This window comes from Gymnogyps californianus, chromosome 5, assembly GCF_018139145.2.
Source record: "Gymnogyps californianus isolate 813 chromosome 5, ASM1813914v2, whole genome shotgun sequence".
NCBI lineage: Eukaryota > Metazoa > Chordata > Aves > Accipitriformes > Cathartidae > Gymnogyps > Gymnogyps californianus.
Window position 1 is genome coordinate 44,978,714 of NC_059475.1, and position 19,185 is coordinate 44,997,898.

Below are 19,185 nucleotides of genomic sequence, written 5' to 3' on the forward strand. Positions count from 1 at the left end.
CAGGAGCCTTTTACTCTCTCCTCCTCCTATTCCAAACAAATTGTCTGTGATCCCTCTTTTGATGACTGTGAACACTGCTGCTGTCCCTCATTTATCCTTGTGACCAAGTATAATGCTTGACTGTCCGGTAAGTCCAGGCATCCAAGCTATAATCTAAATCTTCTTCCATTTTTCTGTATAACACCTATGGAATAAAACCTTTCCTACCTATGCACACAGCTCTTATCCAAGTTCTTATAATATTACACCTTTTCCAGAATCTTTTACTCTGATCTTAACAAATCTTGTTCCACTCATAAAGATGAGATCATCATTTTGACTGTGATCAAGATCTCCATACATTTCTCTGCATACTTTGGTATTATATCAAACCACTTTTCTTTCTCTTTATAGGGTTTTTTTTGGTGCTTTATCTAATATACTGCATCCAGTATCCAGTAACAGAAAGACAACAGACACTTCCAGTTTGTCAAGAATGCAGATTACTATGAGCCATTACTGTGTTTTCTAAGAAACTGGTTTCCCTGCACACTTTGGAGGCATACTCTGTAAACATCCAGGGAGCTAGCTCATCTTCCTTCCACCTGCTGTACAGTATGCATAGAAATCTTGGTAACTGTTAAGATGATGTGTTGTGCATGTGATACTTTTCAGTGTTGTCTTGTTTAACTGTGTACCTCTGTTGTCTGTCTGTATTTATGTAGCATCCCCCTAAGCTCCTTAGGGCAGAAATAGCTTGTCCTGTGTTTGTACACCATGTAGCAGACTGGGTACTTGATCAACAACAAGAACTTCCAGGCATCAAAATAATTATTCAAGATGCACATCAGCATTGCTAGCTGTATTTATTTAAAGGTATTTGTCAAGCTAGCATCCTGGCTGTTTTCTTCTCTTTTTGTTGACACTTTGTTGAACATGTTGGCTTTCTCTACATTGGCATTACGTGTCCTAACAGCAGATATGTATGGAATAAGCTTTGTGGAGTATTCCTTGAAGGGCTTTGACATAAAAACAGTCTTCTGCAGGAGTGTTCAAGGCTCTTTTGACCGACTGCTTAAGAAAGCAGTTCTAGGAAATGCTACAAAAAGATACGCCTTATGTTTGGGACCTGTGTCCACAGCTGTTACCTTTTGACACCTACCTGGACTCTCCAAATCAGAAATAGAATCACTCTAAGCTGTACGTGCAGTCAGATCTTAAATAAGCTGAACTGCTGTTTTGGAGGCATTTATATCTTTCTGTAGATTTATATGAGGTTCTCAACGTAGACAGCTCAGTCTGGAACCTCAATTTAGTTGGCATGGATCTAAAACTATTCATGAGATTAAAATGGGATTTCCTTGTTTCATAATAATTCTATTCCCTCAATCTTGGAACTTGACAGAGAAAGATACATACCAATTCATGGGTGGGGTAACCTGAGGGATGGATGAAGAAGTCATATAGCAGGAGTGACCGCATCAGGAATAGAAACTAGGTTTCCATTTGCAGGCTAAAGTGCGGTCTGCTGGGGCATGCTGTCATTCTAGCCCAATAATTGTATCTATCAAAGAAAACTTTACCTGTATGTAACACAACTCTTCTATTTGAGATAATGCTTTCTGACACCAAAATAATATCGTTCAGAACTGTTATCAGAAGCAGAAGAGGACATACTTGAAGTTCAAATGTGGCAACAATTAGTCACAGCCTTGCTTTTTCTTCTGTTATAAAAGAGAAGGGAGAGAGTGGAATAAAATTTATTCTCTGGACCTTCACTTTCTGTATAAATTGCAGGCTGCTTGAGGGGCCATAATATCTTTAAATGTTTTAGGTCGTGTATGTAAATAGCAAAATCTTTTTTTACGGAAGTTGTAAAGTAATTTTAATTTGCTGTTACTTCTGGTTAGGTAAGTCTGAGAAAGTTGAATTAGGTATGATCTTCGTATGCATTTGTAATCACAAACTTTTAGTTAAACTACACTGATGTAGTTTTTTTCCTTAAGGGTTTGTCACTTTGGTAGGTTTGTAAAGAGTAGGTTTCAAAATAATTGGCATAAGTTGAGTTGGATAGAAGGTGGTAACACAAGGATCTGTACTTGGGCCAGCTTCACTTGATATTTCTTTATACTTGGACGGATAAGAATAGTTATGCTAAGTTGTTCTGATATTCTGTGTATTGGGTTTTTTAATAGGATTTTGATGTTTCTGAACTAAAAGCTTGCTGTTGGGCAGAGTTTTCATGACAAATCTATCTGAACTTGCCGGAGAATTTAGTTACACAAAGCAGTTGGAGTTTGTGTGCAGTTGGTGAACGTGGCAGCATTTAACCATGTTTTGCATGTACCCCTCAAGCTTCCTGAGCTCCTGGGATGGTCCAGAACAGCCAGGTAGAAGCATAGTTCCCAGCATGGTGAAGCAGAGCAGATTGGTCTACCCCTGTATGTCTTCAGGCTTGAGGGAATCTCCAAGACATGGCAAATTATTGTGCTGTTTCCCACTTCTTCTGCTTGACTTTAATAATTGTTTGCACTTTACAACCTGTATTTCTGCATAAGGTTTCATAATCTTTTCCCAGAAAGGAAGTAAGTCTCATTCTCTCTCTTGTAACTTCAGATACGCTGTCACTTCAGGCAGTCTTTTGGTAGGAATAATTTTGAGATAGTGTGAAATACACCATTCACTTCTAGAGAGCTGCTTATAAACCAAGAGATTTTTTCATGAGAATGTGAAAAAAAGTGGATCTCTTTGATTTTGAAAGGTAGCGCAGTTGTTATTTTACATCTCTACGATTGAGAAGGTAAATTGAAAATTCCTATTGACTCCCAACCCTGAAAAGATTAAGAGGGGGGGAATTCAGAAAAAAGTAATGGAAGCCAGTCAGATTAAAAGTAGCAGAAAGGAATGCTTTTTACACAATGAATAATTTGATGTGGAACTTTCTGCCGCACTGGGATTTTTTTTTTTTTTTTTTTTTTTTTTTTTTTTTTTAGATCAAGTACGTAGCAGCTATTGAAAAGGAATCAGGCAATTAAATGGATGATGAGAACATTTCTAGTTAGAGCAGAATAAAATGTAAAATGAAGTAGGAAATATCAACTGCTTCAGGATATAAAACAAGCACTCAGGAAGAGGAGGAATCTTTCAGAGATGATTATTCCGTATGTCTTCATAATGAGGTTCTTTGCTTTTTTTTTCTGTGATGCTTCTGATATTGGGTGCAGTCAGACAGGATACTTGACTGGGTAGATGGCTGATCTGCCCTATTCTATCAATTCCTGTGTTCATTTACGGTTTTTATGACTGCAGACCTGACAGATTCTTGTTTAATAGGAAATAACATTTCTACAATCTTTTTTAGCGACTAGTCTTAGATCCTATCTATTGATAGGATTTTATATGCAAGATTTTAGTCAGTGATATAGAATGTAAATTCAGAGCATGCTCTGAGTTACATCTCTAGAGAAAACATTATTATTAAACCTTTTTGAGGGTGTCCCCAGTGGCAGCTCCATAGAGCAGGTGGCCTGCATGGCATGAGCACACAGGGAGTCAGGAGCCTGTGTCTTATCAGAGCATATAATCTAAAAATCACTCAGCCTGTTTCTCTCTCCTGGGGAGATGGCGACGATGGCACAGGACTCTTATGCTAAAAACTAATTGTTAACCTGCAGAAGACGTCATTCAACACAAATCCCAACAGAAAAGGGCTGGGTGATGGATGTTTCTGGGTAGCAGGCCAAGCTGTCATTCAGTTTTCAACAGATAGTTCTCTGGGTTGCCTCAAGATTTTCACACCTAGTACCTGGCTTACTTGAAAATGGAGAGCATATTAATTTTTTTAAAAAGTCTGCAATTTCTGTTTACTAATGTATGCATATAAAACTTGGAGGAGCAAACAGTTCCTCCCCTGTCTCAGGGCACCAAATGCACTGACTCTTGACTGTGGTGCTCAGGTTTCCTGGAACAATAAGCACGGCAGTGGCTATGTGGAGGGTTAAAGGCTAGGAAACAGTGTTGAACAGGAATATAGCAAGTAGGTAATATTTGGGAAAGGAATGTAGGATTGCATATACATCTGTTGATAGGAGCATGGCCAGTAGATCAAGGGAGGTGATTGTCCACCTGTACTCAGCAGTCGTTAAGACTGCATCTGCAATGCAACGTCCAGTGGTGTCCTCCATTCGCCAGCATGAAGAAGACATTGGTAAACTGGAGTAAGTTCAATGGAGGACCACCAAGATGATCAGGGGACTGGAGCACTTGCCCTATGAACAGAGGCCGAGGGAATAGGGCTTGTTGAGCATGGAGAAGAGGTGACTTCACAGGGACCTGATAGTTGCCTGCTAGTACCTGCAAGGAGGTTATTGAGAAGATGGAGTCAGGCTCTGCACAGTGCTGCATGGTGGGAGGACAAGAGACAACAGTCATAAACTGAAGCAAGAAGGTTTCTGACTGGATTCAAGAGAAATCTTTTTCAGCATGGAACAGTCAAGTATTGGAAGGATTGCCAAGAGAGGTTGTGCAGTCTCCATCCATGGATGTTTTTAAGACTTGACTGGCTAAAGCCTTGAGCAGCCTGTCTGTTCTGAACAGAAGTTTGACTGCCAAGGTCCTTTCAAACTTGAATGATTCTCTCATTCTGTACAATTTTTCTCATATGATATTGTGCTGTATACCTTATCATTTGATCTGTTCTCTTATCATAGATTAAATTTTCTTCACTCATCACTTTTTCCTTATATCCTCTTTTTACTTAGATCTCTTCTATTCTGCTGTGCCTTTCTATCTCCAAATATGTCTGATAGTCTCATTGTCACGGGATCGTGGAGTCTTCTGGGTTCTCCTGGCTTCCAAAGTTTCTTCAGTGCCCCTCAACCCTCAGAGCAATCTCACCAGTCGCTACATCTATGGAGACTCCTTATGGCCATCACCACCTTCTGCTTTACTTTCTGAGCTGTCTTGTAGATGGTTTGCTATCTGCTTTGCTGCAGTGCCTCTGTTCTTCGTTTCCAGTAACGGATGAAGAACACTAGCCTGCTCATTAAAAGATAGCTATGTCACTGTATTCAGCTTTCATAAGAGAAGAAAGTAATGGTAGACGTGGCCTCAGACTAGTGGTATGCATGGACTGGGAATAAACATGAAGAGATTTTTGGAAGCAAAAGAGTACCAAAGCTTACTGGGCTGCTCTCAGTAGACCTTCTGGAGTAAAAATAATGTTGTTTTGTTTGTTTTGGCTTGTGTTTTTAGGAATGACAGTTGACTAGTATGCTTTATTTCTGGGTTTCAAGAAACTGGAGTTTCTTCTGGCCACTACTCTCAGGAGATACCTGCAGACTCCGATACCTCTGTATTTCTTGTATTTGAATCATATCTTTAACCTTTTCTTCAAAACTCATGGGTACTGGAAGTGTGAGGGTGTTTATGAAAAACGTTCTCACATTTCTTCATGGGTCTGGGAGGGTTTATTTTTGGGTGCATCTTTTACATCTGCTTTTACAGCTGGGCCTTGCCTATTTGCCTTTGAGCTCATTAACAGCTAAATTGTAATAATTGTAGCAGAGCCTGCATTGTTTATGTTTTAATATCTATTCCAGACAGCCCTGAGTGGTATTACAATTTTGTTATCAAGTAGGTCAGATTAAAACTAGTGATAGTTTCTCTGAGTAACAACAATTTTCCCGTGATTTTTAACTCTTCCAAATACACATTTTTTTTCTCTATTCATTTGAACTTGACTCTAGTAGCATTTGGATGCTGTAAAAACTAACATTTCTAAATCAGTGCATTTCCTCAGATGTCTTGTGACCAACTTGGAGTTGGTAAAGATGGTTTTCAATTCCCTGAACCCTCTTCTGGACTTTTGAATATTCTTCAGCTCAGGGTATTGTTGCCAGGAGAAGAGGATGGCGGTGGACAGAGCGCACGAAACTAGTCAGTAGTATAACTGAAAAAGCTGGGCAAGCAGTGAATATACTGGGAAGAATGAGGATAGGGATAAGGGTAGTCATTAAAGAAAGTGCCTTTGATTCATGTGGAAGAAAGAATAAAATGATGGAGGCAATTTTAACGGTTTTCTTCTGCAGCCCACAAACTGCATATTGCTGCTCTTCCATAATTCTGGTTTAACTAAGGTTGAGACTTTGGCCTTGGAACACTGAGATTTCAATCATTTACTTGTATTTGCTCATACAGACTTTTTACGTGGATTTTTGGAAATTATGGAAGTCCTCTATGTAATTTAATGTGTTGTATCGTTGTACTAATAGCAAAAGGAATCTTGGTTTACTTCATGTGTAAATCAAGTAATATTGTTCAGTCATAAAAAGCATGAATCTTCTTTTCATAGAGACCTTCAGTATTGATAATTCATTGTCGTGTCAAGGGCTGCAGTCATCTACATGAAAAAATGTTTCAATAAGGAATCTTGGGATTAGAAAACATTTTAAAAATTTAGTCTGCTTTTTAAAGTAAAAAGACATACCTCTGGACAAATAAATACAGACTACCATAGCATGAGCTTCTTTCATCCAGATATCTCTTCCCATGAAGCTTGTTGACAGAAGGTAAATTTAAAAATTCAGTTCTGCTTCACAGCTCAAGCCATTAGCTGACCTACTGACAAGGGCTTGTTTCTGCCTTTTGGAGGTCAAGGAAGCCGTACTGTTCTTGAACCAGAGCTGCAAGCCTCCCCGTAAACATGCCTTGATATCTTCTGATTGGATTTGTGTGCCCTGGCTTGCATAACCATACAGCCTGTATCCCAACATTATTAGCCAAAAGGGGTATAGGGACTTACATAATCATTACACGATTATTTTTCAGTAACTGTACTGTAAATATGTAATTCTCTCTACTCCTAATAACTCTTAATCCCTTTGTTCCTATTGGCTCCTGGGCTCAGATTTTGCCATGGCCTGCATGCCCTGGCCACTGATAAGACTTGAAAAAATTGTTACTTCCAAGGTTCACCTGCTTTGCTCCCAGCCAGTAAATACCTGCTCCCCAGTGTAGGCAGGGGTACCGCATCATGGTGCACTGTTTTGTGGGAGCTTGGGCAGCGCTTCTGCCTGCGTGCCTTCTGAGAAGGGTCAGTTCACCTCCAGAAACTTTTCGTACCCAACTGCGTGCATATATTCAGTGCAGGCCTCTCCGTCTAGCTTCTTCATGTGTTTTATGCTCAAGAGTTCTTGAGCAACAGTTTTGATCTCATTTCTCCATGTTACTCAATAAAGAAGATTCCTCTTTGAGATACTATGGTGAGAAAACCTAAATCATCAAGAACTCTTGGTCCGCTGCAGGGGTTGGGAGGCCGGGAAGAGATTATTTTCCTTTTGGTACAAGCAGATAGAAAAAAAACCCTTTAGAGTGCTTCTTGTTAAAACATGCCCCATTTCTGTCCCGCTCTTTGCCCCCAACATCTGTGGGATTTGGTGGTCAGAGCTCTCCCAAGCTGTAGCTGTTCCAGTGATAACTTACACTAGTAAAATCTCTTTCAGGTGTACTTGAAAATATCTGCAACTTTGATGTAAAATTGCCTTTCATACTGCTTTTAATATTAGAAGCATAACTTGAATTTCTTTCTTTAAGCCTTATAAAATACTTGAACATCATTTTTCTGTGTTTAATTAGCTTCATGAGTCAGCACCTGGTCTTAGGTCTTGACACTTTTGGCGTGTGAATTTTTTTTTGTGTATTTAACCTTGGCGTTATTCCAGAATAAATATTTTAAGCTGCTAGTTGTGTGTGGTTTTTTTGTCTTCAGTCTGAGACTAGGGGGCAGACATAAGCAGCACTGAGAGAAGTGAACTGTATAAACCACAATTAGAATTGCAGTGCACAGGTGTCTGAAGATCTTATACAATTGCCAAGCTATTTGTTTCTCAAATGAGAGGGGCTTTGGGAGTGTATTTGGGAGAATAAAGGGAGCAGAAGGCCTTCCATTTGGATGTTAGGGCTGTGGTTTTGGTTTGTTTTTTTTCCCAAATCGTAGTTTAAATTCTTCCAGACTTGATACATTTGATATCTTTACAGAACCAGCATAATGAATGGTTGAAAGTGATCTACTGCAGCTGGTGATGGAATTTATAACTGCCTTCAGATAGGACTTGGCATTTAAGAATAAAAATTTCTTGCATGTTGGCTTTTCTTTGAGCATCAAGTTAGGTCTTGTGGTTTAAAAATCTGAATGCCAATGTTTAAAGTAAGATGACTTGTAACGATATTAAAGGAGAATGGCTTTAGCATCAGGGTTATGGGTGAGTTCTGTTGGAGATACTTGAGGATCTTTTTGGGGAGGTAGGCATCTTAAATCTATGCTATTCATATACAAAGTATTATTGCAATGAAAAAATAGTGAAGTGAATAAACAGCAGCTCACAGTACAAGGTACTCGATGTACCTAGAGTCCCAGTGTTCACTGTATTTTGCAATTTAATGCACAATAATTTTTTAGTTCTGTATTTCTGTATGCTCCACTGTGTCAGATCTGTATTCTTGGGATGTGAGGTTCCATTAAAAAATAAATAATAATCGCAGCTCCCGCTCCCCCCACATACACTCATTTTCTATAATATGGTAATGATATCACCGTAGCAGTAATTACGGGTCATCTTCATTTCTTTCATCTCTGCTGGTTCTGATGGCTTCATTCCTTTGACGGCGAAGATTTGGCTCCGGGTGCTGTGATTATTTTGTTAAGCATTATTCGAATAGACAGGAGTGAGAGAAATTAATCAATCCAAATGCAATTAGCATCATGTTTAACCCAGTGATGGACGTCTCAAGGTGAAACAGCCAGGGGAGTTTCAGACATTATTATTCAATCCAGTGGCTCTTATCTAAATTATAATCAAGAGAGGTTTTTATTGGCTTTGCAGAGAGAAGATGTAACTCTTTCCCTGCTTTGGGGGTCAAAGGGATCAGGTCTTTGGCCCCACAGGATGTTGGCTGCAGGCATTTCCTAGAAGTGGGAGGTACTGTAGGAGTTTCCTTTAATGTGGGGTCACTCAGGACAAAATATCTGCACATCCTAATATCCGTGACCTGGAACATAAGTTTAGTAGCTCCCCGGGCATTGGCAGGGACGTCATTGCCCCTTGCTTTGAGTATTTTCGTTGACTGGCTTTGCCCATCTGTATGTGAATGAATACTGTTTGTAGTTTTTGCATTCGAAGCTCTGTGAACATCATTGTTTGCATCTGAGCGCAAACAGAATGGTACTGCCTTGCAAGGTAGGGAAATCTGATTAGGAGAACAAGGTAAACTTTTCTGCAGAGAAGGAATCTAATTTTTTTTAGAGTGAATATAATTTTTAGTATTTATTGATAGCAACTATAACATTTTTCAGGATATCTTAATCTGCAGCAGATCTGTTATCACCGTTCTGGATAATCCGGAACGATCTCTGAGATCTCTTATCAGGTTTATGATAAAACACCACTACTGTGCGTGGAGAAAAACGAGGTGGAAAGGGGTCGCATGAGGATTTCATGATTCAGGAAAGCATTAGGTATTTGATTCCAATTCTTAAGGCTCTAGCTAACATTCGCCAAACTGTTTCAGTGGTTTAAAACTTTATCGGTCTCAGCTATTTACCACTTCTCTGTCAGAGATGACTGTTTTCATAGCACACAGGGAGGAGCGGTCCATGTGCCTCACCTGCTCTGATTCACGGCCTGGCTTTGTGCAAGCCTCCACCTTCTTCGGCATTTTAGAACAAGTCATGCCGGACTATGAACTACAGCTGAAGTAAGGGCAGATTCTGCTGTCTCATTCACCAAGGGAAGGATGGTGATGTTTTGTACCAAGGGTGGTGTTAATATTTTAAAATGCTGCAGCAAGACTTGACAGAGCTCATCTTTCAGAGCCTGAATTCTAGCACGATTGCTGACTCCTTTAGTATACATCTGTACATCACTCCTTACTGAGGCTGTGACCCCATCTGTAAGATGGGAATTAAATCACTGTATGTCTCAAGAATATTGTGAAGCTTGATAAACTTTGCAAGTGCTTTGATATTGATTATTGAAAGATGCCACAGTAATGTAAGCTTATTCCACCTGGAGGTTTATGCTGATTCTGTCGTCTTACCTGAAAAATGTGTTTCAGGAGTGCTACGTGATTATGCTGGTCTTCAGTGTAAATGTAACAGTTCCTGAAGCACGGGTCTGAGTATCTGCACGTGCCAGTTTTACCTTCAGTAAAGGTGACTGACATTGCTTTCACTAACCACTGCTCTCCTGAGATGGCAGTTCCAGCTCTTTATGAAATTGAGCTTGGTGTAGCATTCACTGATAAGTATTTGTCAAAGGCCCACAGTGCATTTGACAATTACGTTAAGGAAGTACGCAGTTAGCAGAGTAATTGGAGCTCTTTTTATGAAGGAAGAGGAGCAAGCTGGTGCCAGCAGGCACCCAGGTGGTGGTAGGATTTTGGGGGTCTGGTCTCGAGATACAAAGTGGTCCATACAGATCTCTCTCTCTGATAGAAGTTCAGATTACGTTGGCTGGGTAATAATATTCTGTTGGTCTTGTCTGACATAAGCCTCTTTTTTCTTTGAGGGCTGTTTAGTAATGATGTTAATCTTAAATATTTTTGCTGGTTTTAGATTGCCTTTTGCCTTCACTCTCCCCCACGCCTGTGACTGATTTTTTTTATTTCCCTTCCAAATGCAATACTAGTTGAGCCCAGCCAAAAGATGGGGCTTTGCCATTGGCTTTCACAAGTCCAGTCAAGCAAGACTCCCGCAGTTACTCACAGGCAGATTCCTCTAGGCCTTTTTTATGTCCTACCAACTAAGAAAAAGAATTGTTGTGTTGTCTTATCCTAACAGTGTGTCTCAGGACAAAAGAAATAATTTCTGATGCAACAGACCCTTGTGACAGAAGGGTTAAAAACCAGAGGAGTGTTCTGCTGTCTCTCTGCAATTCATGTTCTTTGCCCTGAACTGGTATTTTCCACTGATAGTTCTTCAGAAATAAACCCTTTTAGTTTAGTTTTCTGTGTAGTCCTAAGACACAGCAGTAGTTTGAGAGTGCATGATGAGTACTTTAAATGAATCCTTCCATGTTGAAAAACAAGTTCTTTTGTTACCGTAAATACAACTGAATGGGAGGAATAACTGATAAACTAACAAAGTATGACAGTGCCTAAAATAACCTTTTTGAAGTCAAGAATGTAGCATTCAAAGTGTGATACTACAAGACATTTCAGGGCTAAAAACATGTTCTGTTCACGGGGCATTAATTCTATTTCCAGGTTTTTTTAGTAGCAAGACGTTTAGATTTCAACACGACTACATTTTCAGGTCGGAGGAGGAGCACAATCAAATTTGTCCCATAAGTTGTACATCTTGGGGAGAGGCAGAGAAGCGCTTCTTTAGCGGGTGACTTCATTTTAAAACTTCTGTGATTTGAAGATGCTCACAGGCTTTATTTTGAGATTTTTAGGTAAGTTCAGAAGTAGTAAGCAGCGGAAGGTATAATGATCATGATAAATGTGTGATAAATAGTTTGTCACATAGATCTTTTACATAGACTTTATCACCAAGTGTGTTGCGCTTTTGCATTTAAGTGTACATTATGTTAAAAAAGTGTGTACATATGTGCGTTGCTTAGGGATTCTCCTGGATGAAAGTTGCTTATATAAGTGTAAATCACTCTTTTCATTGCTGATTTCATAGCAGTAAATCCTTCCATTATTTCCTGGCTATCCAGACCTTATGACACAGTACGTTCTGTGCTGTCATATGTGTGAGAAGGCTTTTTATGGGGAGCAATCAGGCTGGATCCCAATCTTCAGTGCAGTGTTTTTTTCTAATTAAATTGTCACCGGAAGGAATATCTGGAACAGCAGTTTTCATTTTCAATCGAGGAAAAAACATTATGAGTCTTTGTCATTTGATTAAAAGTTACTTAACCTTTAAATTGCTACAGATGTAAAGATAGCTCTGAGTTTCCAATGTAATCGCCTCCAAGTTAAAATCAGGAAAATCTTTGTGTAATGAAACCCATATGTCATAGTGAAAGGATGCAAAGCACTGGCAGAGTGGGCTGCTCTAGCAGGAGATTCTGCACCCAATCTTGTTAGCGAGGACTGCTTTTGGTAATCCCTCATCTCCTCACTTGTAGGAAATCAATCTGTACTACTGAATCTTTTCAACCAGCAACCACAAAATTTACTGTGGAGAGGCAGCCTGGGGACAATTGTAGTAGAAAAAGAGCCCCAGGCAACAAGGCTAAATGTGGGATTGAGGGATTGAAGTTCTAAAGAGGAGATTATATTAAACCTTATTCTGTTCCCCTATCGAGTAGAAATGTCTCCTTCTCCTTTCAGCCCTAGCCTTTCCCACCCAATACCTGTTCTTGAGATCTGCTTGGCAGATCTTGCCAGGCAGCAAACTTAATTCGTACAGTACAGCATTCTCTGTTAATTATAATAGTCTGATACTGTTTTTCAATACATTTCTCTGAAAGAGTCTATTCGAGCACCCAACTTCCATTGTAACCAGTGCTGATAACATCTTAAAGTGTTTTTTCTGTGGTCTTCAGTATCCTCTTCCTCCTCCCTAGTAGGTGAGATTAATTTGTATCCAAGCTATTGCGATCGTATCCATTGTTGATTTTTCTATTGTAGTAGATGCACAGCGTAGGCAAGGTTGTAAATCGTGACTTGACATGGAGATTCATGTTTCTGTTTCATGCTGCACAGCCTCTGTAGTGTCTGTTTGCTGGTACAATGAAACCTGCACTCAAGCCCTCTCTTCACTTGAAGGCCATGGTTTAAGCAACCATTTTAAAGAAAAAATCCCTAAGGTTTTCACTACAGTTTTGTCCAACTTTTTAATTAAAAAATCCACCTCTATCTACTGCGCAACTGGCTTCTGCTGGTCCCTTGGGTAGTTGCTTAAGGCAGGTTTTACCATCTCTCTTAGACTGCAATCATATTTAGAATGTAGGTGATGGTTTCTTCATTCACAAGCTCTTCCCTCACTCCAGCAAGCTCCAAAAGGCCCCATTGGAAATGATATTGCCATTATTAAGAATTAATTTATCAGAAGCAGTACTGAGCAGAGGAGTCAGTTTAGTATTAGAGGCTTTTCTGTGCAAAATCCAAGCTCAAATCATACTCCAGTGCAGATTAAAGAGGAACAAAGGGGAAGGAATAGCCAAGATGTTTGAATTCAGTACCATGTAATATGTATTTGGCCTGTGTTTATCAGGAATACATTGAACTGTGGTTCTTGGGCAGATAAGAGAAGCAGCTGAAGCAGAGAAAACAAGATTGTTAATGTTTGTGGAAACTTGCCCTTAGTTTGGCCGTGATTTTTTTTGTGATATGAGGATGTTATTTCCTGGCCGTTTTCATACATATACAAAGATGTAAGGTCCTTTTCTTCAGTTTGGCATCATATCTTTAAAAATAAAGCCCTGATGCAAGCCTGAGTATGTGAGGAGAAGAGGAATACAGAATAGCAGAAGGCTGTCTCCTGCTCCTAATGGGATTTTGTAGCAGCATGTGCGAGTTTGTTTCAGAAGTCAGAAATGAACAGATGTTGGTATAAATTACCTCTGTGTCTGATGTCTTGCAAATTAAAAGCGCGGTTGGCATCACTAAACAATTTCACCAGGTTGGGGGGGAAGCGGGCGGTGATTATTGTAGCAGGTCGGTAAGAATCTTTAAGCTGCAGCAGAACAGAATAGCAAGGATAAAGGAATGAAGAATAAAATGAGAGGTCTGTGAATTAATCAGAAATGTTAACATCTCCGATGACAAGTGAACAGGAGGGCACGTGCTCTGGAGCAACCCCCAACCCACAGTAATTTCACTCAGTGCACAGAAGGAGTCTATGCTCTCTGCCTGATTTATAGGGTGCAGCCCTCTTTGGGGGAACAGAATTGTCATGCATTCGTATATCTCCTATATGGGACTTGCACGCCGGAAAACTTTCCACTCTATCAACTACAGTTCGGCTTTGTGCTTTCTCCATTAAGAGTGTTTTAAAACCATGCGTTGTTGATGGTGCAAGGCAGGGAGGTGTCAAAGAACTGGTGCTGAAAATCTATTCCTAGCTGAAATTTTTAAAAACTTGCATTTTTATTTAATCATGTTCTTTGTGCATAACAACTTAATTCCTGAGAAAATAACAATCCACTCTGCCCTTCTGCAGCACCTTGTATCCATGTGTCACTTCAGCAGCACTTAAAAGATACAAGCTATCTTGCGGATGGGGAAGTAGAGGTACAAATGAGTACTTCTGTGGTAGTTCACGCTGTGAATCTGAAGCAGAGTTGGGAATGGATCCCAGATGATATAACTCACAGCTGGAGGCATGAACCAAGCAAATAATGCAGTGATCTGCTTGAATCTGCAGTCAGTCTGAAGCATGTTCCACTCAGGCAGTGGACTTTACAGCCTATCAGTATCAGTTTGTACCAGACAGTTCATAATACCACTAATTGTTTTACAGGAATCTTGGTGGTGACAATACCTTGTGGTACAATTTTGGGTAGACAAATTAGAATGTAATAATTTAAAGAAGAGGGTTTAAGGTACAAATTCTAACCTTTAGGTAAAGAATAACAAAATGTCTTTACCTAAGGGTGCGTATTGAGTATTTTAAGCTGAACATTTTTATTACATTTTAGTTCCGTTCTAACAGATAATCAGTAATGTCAGAAGAAAACCCAACATCAGCAACAAACCCACCTGCAGTTTTTATGCTAATTGTCATTTCTGTTGTTCCTCTCAGTAGAGAGGTCAGGAATTTCATGGATAAAACAGAAAATGAATTCCCATCTCCTTCCGGAGTCTCTCTAGGCTAGGTGTGGGAAACATGCACGCTTTCATCAATCCTGTGAATAAAACCCTCCATGTTTTGATGCCTGTCAGTCCAGCACAAAGCTTACACCTTTATTTAAAAGAAATGAAGGGAAGCACTGGTGGGAAGATTGTCCTTCTCCAGGACTCAATTGCTAATCCTGTTGTCTTTGATGCATTGTATTGTTATTGCAAGACGAAGGTAGTATTAGGGCTGCTCTGCCAGCTTGTGAGCTTATGGGCTCACAAGTCAGAAATGTCTCGTGCAGAAAAGTGGCTGTGTAAACCCTGCTGTAATACAGCTACCAGAGATTGATGGTACCAAGAGTGAGAGAGAGACATATAAACCTTGCCTTGCTGTATTAAACATCGAAGGACTGACAATGCAGAGAGAGAGAGAAGACCAAAACTCTATAAACTTTAGTTTATTACACCATCCATAGATGAACTGCATTGAAGGAATATAAACCCCATTATATTACAGCATCCAGGGACTGACACTGCTGAGAGAGAGAAAATGCTGTCTAATTTCTGTTGAAGATCATAGCATCCAGGGACCAATAATCCTGAAATGGAGAAAGAGAGAGTTCCATAATCTCTGACGGATTATAACATCCAGGAACAATTGCTCTGAGATAGAGTGATGGAGATGTGGATTACACCATTCAGAGATGGATAGTACAGAGAAAAGGAGATGCTGTGAGAGCATAATGCAGTAGGAGTAGAAAGCATAGATTGTATGTAATGAGACAGCCTGTGGGAATTACTGCTGAGTTTATAAGATTTCAGGCCCTGCCTGCATTTCTAGGATGTCAGGAATTCAGGCTGGAATGCAGTTTTACTTATTTTCGACTTTAATAAATAAATAAATAAAATAATCCTTACTCACTATTGGTATAAACACAAATCTAAATAAATTTCTTATCCTATGGTTAAAATCTGTAAATTATACAATTGCTTGGGTTTCTTGGCTTTTTAAAAAATATTAATCTCTTTTTCCTCCCTTGTGATTTCAGCTAGAGAAATGACTCGAGGGAAATTCCTGAACATCCTAGAGAAACCCAAAAAGTAGCTGCCACACCTGGAGTTTGGACAAAAATACCCCAACTAGATCATTTTACGTACTGCAGATCCAGATGAACCCCAGAACTTCTAAGAAGTACAAAGCTCTTGCTCTGGACCTTCAGAAGCAGCCATCTCTTTTTGCTGCCACAGCTCATCTCTTTACAGGGGAGACGTATTGCATACACAGGTCACAAGGACTGCAGTTGGTTGCATTGGAATTCGGACTTCGTCTGACCATAAGATATCCAAATAGGAGGACTTGGCCCTGACATGCTGTGACAAAGTTACCTGTTTTAATCGGCTATTCAAAGTGAAGAGCCACAGTGACCTTACTCAGTTGCTCTCAGTGGCAGCACCTGTTTGAAGTACGCAGCAGATCTGACACTGGCCGGTGCGCACCGTAAGGCATTGACCCTTTTGTGTGTCTTTTGTCTTAGATGCATTGATTTCCTACGTGCAACTTCTGTGCTAAAAGATTTGAGCGGAGTTTGGGGTGCGGATTAACCAATAGCACTGGTTCAGCAGGAGCATATGTTTTTAGTGTAGAAGCTGAGTGCAGTCTGTGCATTAGATTCCAGTTACTCACTGCCTTCAGAGAAGCATGTCTGGTACTCCAAGGAGGACCTCCAGACCTTTGGTGTACCAGGAGCTTCATCTCACTGCTAAACGGTTCTCTAGTGAAATCAAGACTGACAGACCATAGGGAGTAAGAGTTGTTACTGTATCATGAAGGAAAATATCCCTACAGAAACTTCAGCCAGTACACAAAGAAACAGCTTTGTCAGTCCACTGCAATTCTCTGCTTCTTACAGAGCTATAACCTGAAGAAAGTTACAAAGTTGAAAGGCAGCAATATTTTCAGTTAGCACTCCAAGAAGGGGCAACAGGGTTGTTAGCCACATTGCAAGGATGGTCTGCTTACACAGAATCTTAACATTTCTGAAAATAACATTTTGTGGTATTTTTAATTACTTATAAAACAGCAACCTCAAAATTTTCTTCCCCTGCAAAACCAGAATTTTTAAGACAGAATTTTCTGTGACCTGGTCTCCTTCAGCACGCAGTTTGGGCTTTATTCATCTTACAGTTTAATGCCTTTTCCTTCTGTTAATGCACTTATGCATGTTCAGACTTTTATTTAAGAGAAGAATTTTTTTCATTTCATCCTCTTTCCTTCTCCTAGAAAACAACATTTTAAGCATGAGTAAATATGTTCTTTTTAGGATACAACATAATATTGAAACATTGAATGAAGAATGGGTTTTTTTCTCTATTTAGAAATGTTATTTCTAGCATGCAGGCTTTTCAAAACTTGTCATTTCCCAGGCTACAGTCACATGTGAGAGGAGAAATGACTTGGAAATAGTACATGTAACAGGCTGTCCTTAGAGCATTGCATTTTTCTGTCTTTGCAGAGAGAGGAGACTCTTTTCAGGTGCATGTGCAATAAAGAGGAGGAGATCTTTTAATCAAATAGACTTCTCTAAATTTTTACTAAAATGCTGGTGGCTGGTTTGCAGTCTGTGGTCTTGGTTATTAGTGGTCAGAACTGGGCTCGTTTTGGACAGCTCCTGTTAACTAAGTTTAAGCAGTTAAATCCCACATCTCGGAAAGACCCTGCACAAATACTGAATGTTTAGGAGTGTCAGGAGTCTGATTTTAAACTTCATGGATTTATTTCTGTACTTCACGGTTTATGCAGGGCTGAGCTTAACAGGAACTCCATCCCTTGAGAACATGAGAGTTAAGACAGATGAATGTGAAGAGAAGCTGAAAGTGATAATTCAGAGACAGAGAAAAAACCTGCTGGTGCAAACTGATGTTGATGTAGCTTTAAGTATTAAATTATACATTTTGAATGCAATTTTAAGTTTGTAAACTATATATATAATATATATACACATATATGACATAATGGGATACTTTGTCTGTATCACCAGTATGGGTTTGTGCATTTTATAGAGGTTTGCTGGTCCAACACATTAAGGAATTGAGATCTGAAAGGAGGAGGAATATAGGAGAAGATATGAAAGCCTGGCATGGAAGTATATGTATATTTTCTGATATGTTCAGTAAGGAATTTCAAACTTTAGGTAGTTTTTAATAGCATACATGTGTTTAAAAAAACAAAAACAAAACCAACAAAACCCATTTACCATAGGCAGTACTTATCTTCTATAGGGCAGCCAGTAACGTATGCTTCAGAATTGTGATATTTATTGGCTTTGTACTTGTCATCTGTAGAGATGAGTCAGTGATGTGGTTTTTTATTTGTAATATTTATATGTATTTTTGTGTGGTAGCCAGAGAATTGTAATCTGTCTGTTATTGCTTTGTGGTTTGATAATAAACAAATGCAAAGCTCAGAGATTCGTCTGGGTTTCAGAATAGCCCTCTGAGATGCAAAAGCTTTTGCTTAGCCATCTAGGCAATACTCTTCCTCAGGCTCTTCTTCACACTTCTGCATGCCACTACCTCAGGGTTTGGCCTGTGGATGCTCCATTCCCATCAATAAATAAATATTTGGTAATATCCAAATGGTACTAAGGGTTTTCATACCCTTTTGAACCCTATTTTTTTCCTTCAGTGACGTCCTTTCTGACATCCTTGCAGTATCTGTCTATACATAAAATCTGAGTGACTTTTTGTTGCTGATAACCTTCTGTATTTTGAAACAAAATGTTTTGATAAATTAAATGATGGGAATGAAGACTATAAGAAAATCAAGATATAGTAATATTAATCAAGCTAATGCATTGCTTTAAAAGTGTTTTCATGTGTTGGTATGTTAAATGTTACTGTGAGATTCTTGGAAATAAACCCAATGTGTATTTAGTTCCTTTTAAATGCCAGTGCTACATATATTCAGTTGTAAAGGCTATTCACTTCAGTCTTGGAGTATCAAATGCTTTGCTGCTTAATGCAACTGAGAAGAAATTCTTGTTTGTTATGTTAATCGTTACCAAAATAAAAGTCTAGTTGCACTGGCAATTGAAGAGCGTAATACTCCATTAAACTCAGTGTTTTGCCATTACGAAATTAACATTTTTGGAACAATCCTGTAACCCACAGTTCTCAATTTTGCTTTGTATTTCCCTCAACAAGTCACCTAGAAATAACAGATTAGTGAAAAATGACTAATCCAACTTGGAGGTAATGTTTGAACCTTATTCTGGTTTATTTTACTGGTTTTTATGTTACATAAAAATGGAAGGTGCTATTACAAGTCAAATCACAAGCCTGTCTTAAGCCGTAATCTTCTCTTTGATTATAAACAGTTGTAGAAGGATAGGGAAGGATATAAACAAAAGGCTTACA

General features: G+C 39.3%; 1 protein-coding gene across 1 annotated transcript in view; it reads left to right on the forward strand.

Annotated features, from left to right (window-relative positions):
* The window catches only part of LIN52 (lin-52 DREAM MuvB core complex component), a 46,775-nt gene extending 27,917 nt beyond the window's left edge, over positions 1-18,858 (forward strand). The window contains exon 6 of the mRNA XM_050898151.1: positions 15,819-18,858. Within this exon, the coding sequence (XP_050754108.1) occupies positions 15,819-15,874 (56 nt within the window). The 3' untranslated portion in view covers positions 15,875-18,858. The remainder of the gene's footprint in view (positions 1-15,818) is intronic.
* The last annotated feature ends 327 nt before the right edge of the window (positions 18,859-19,185 follow it).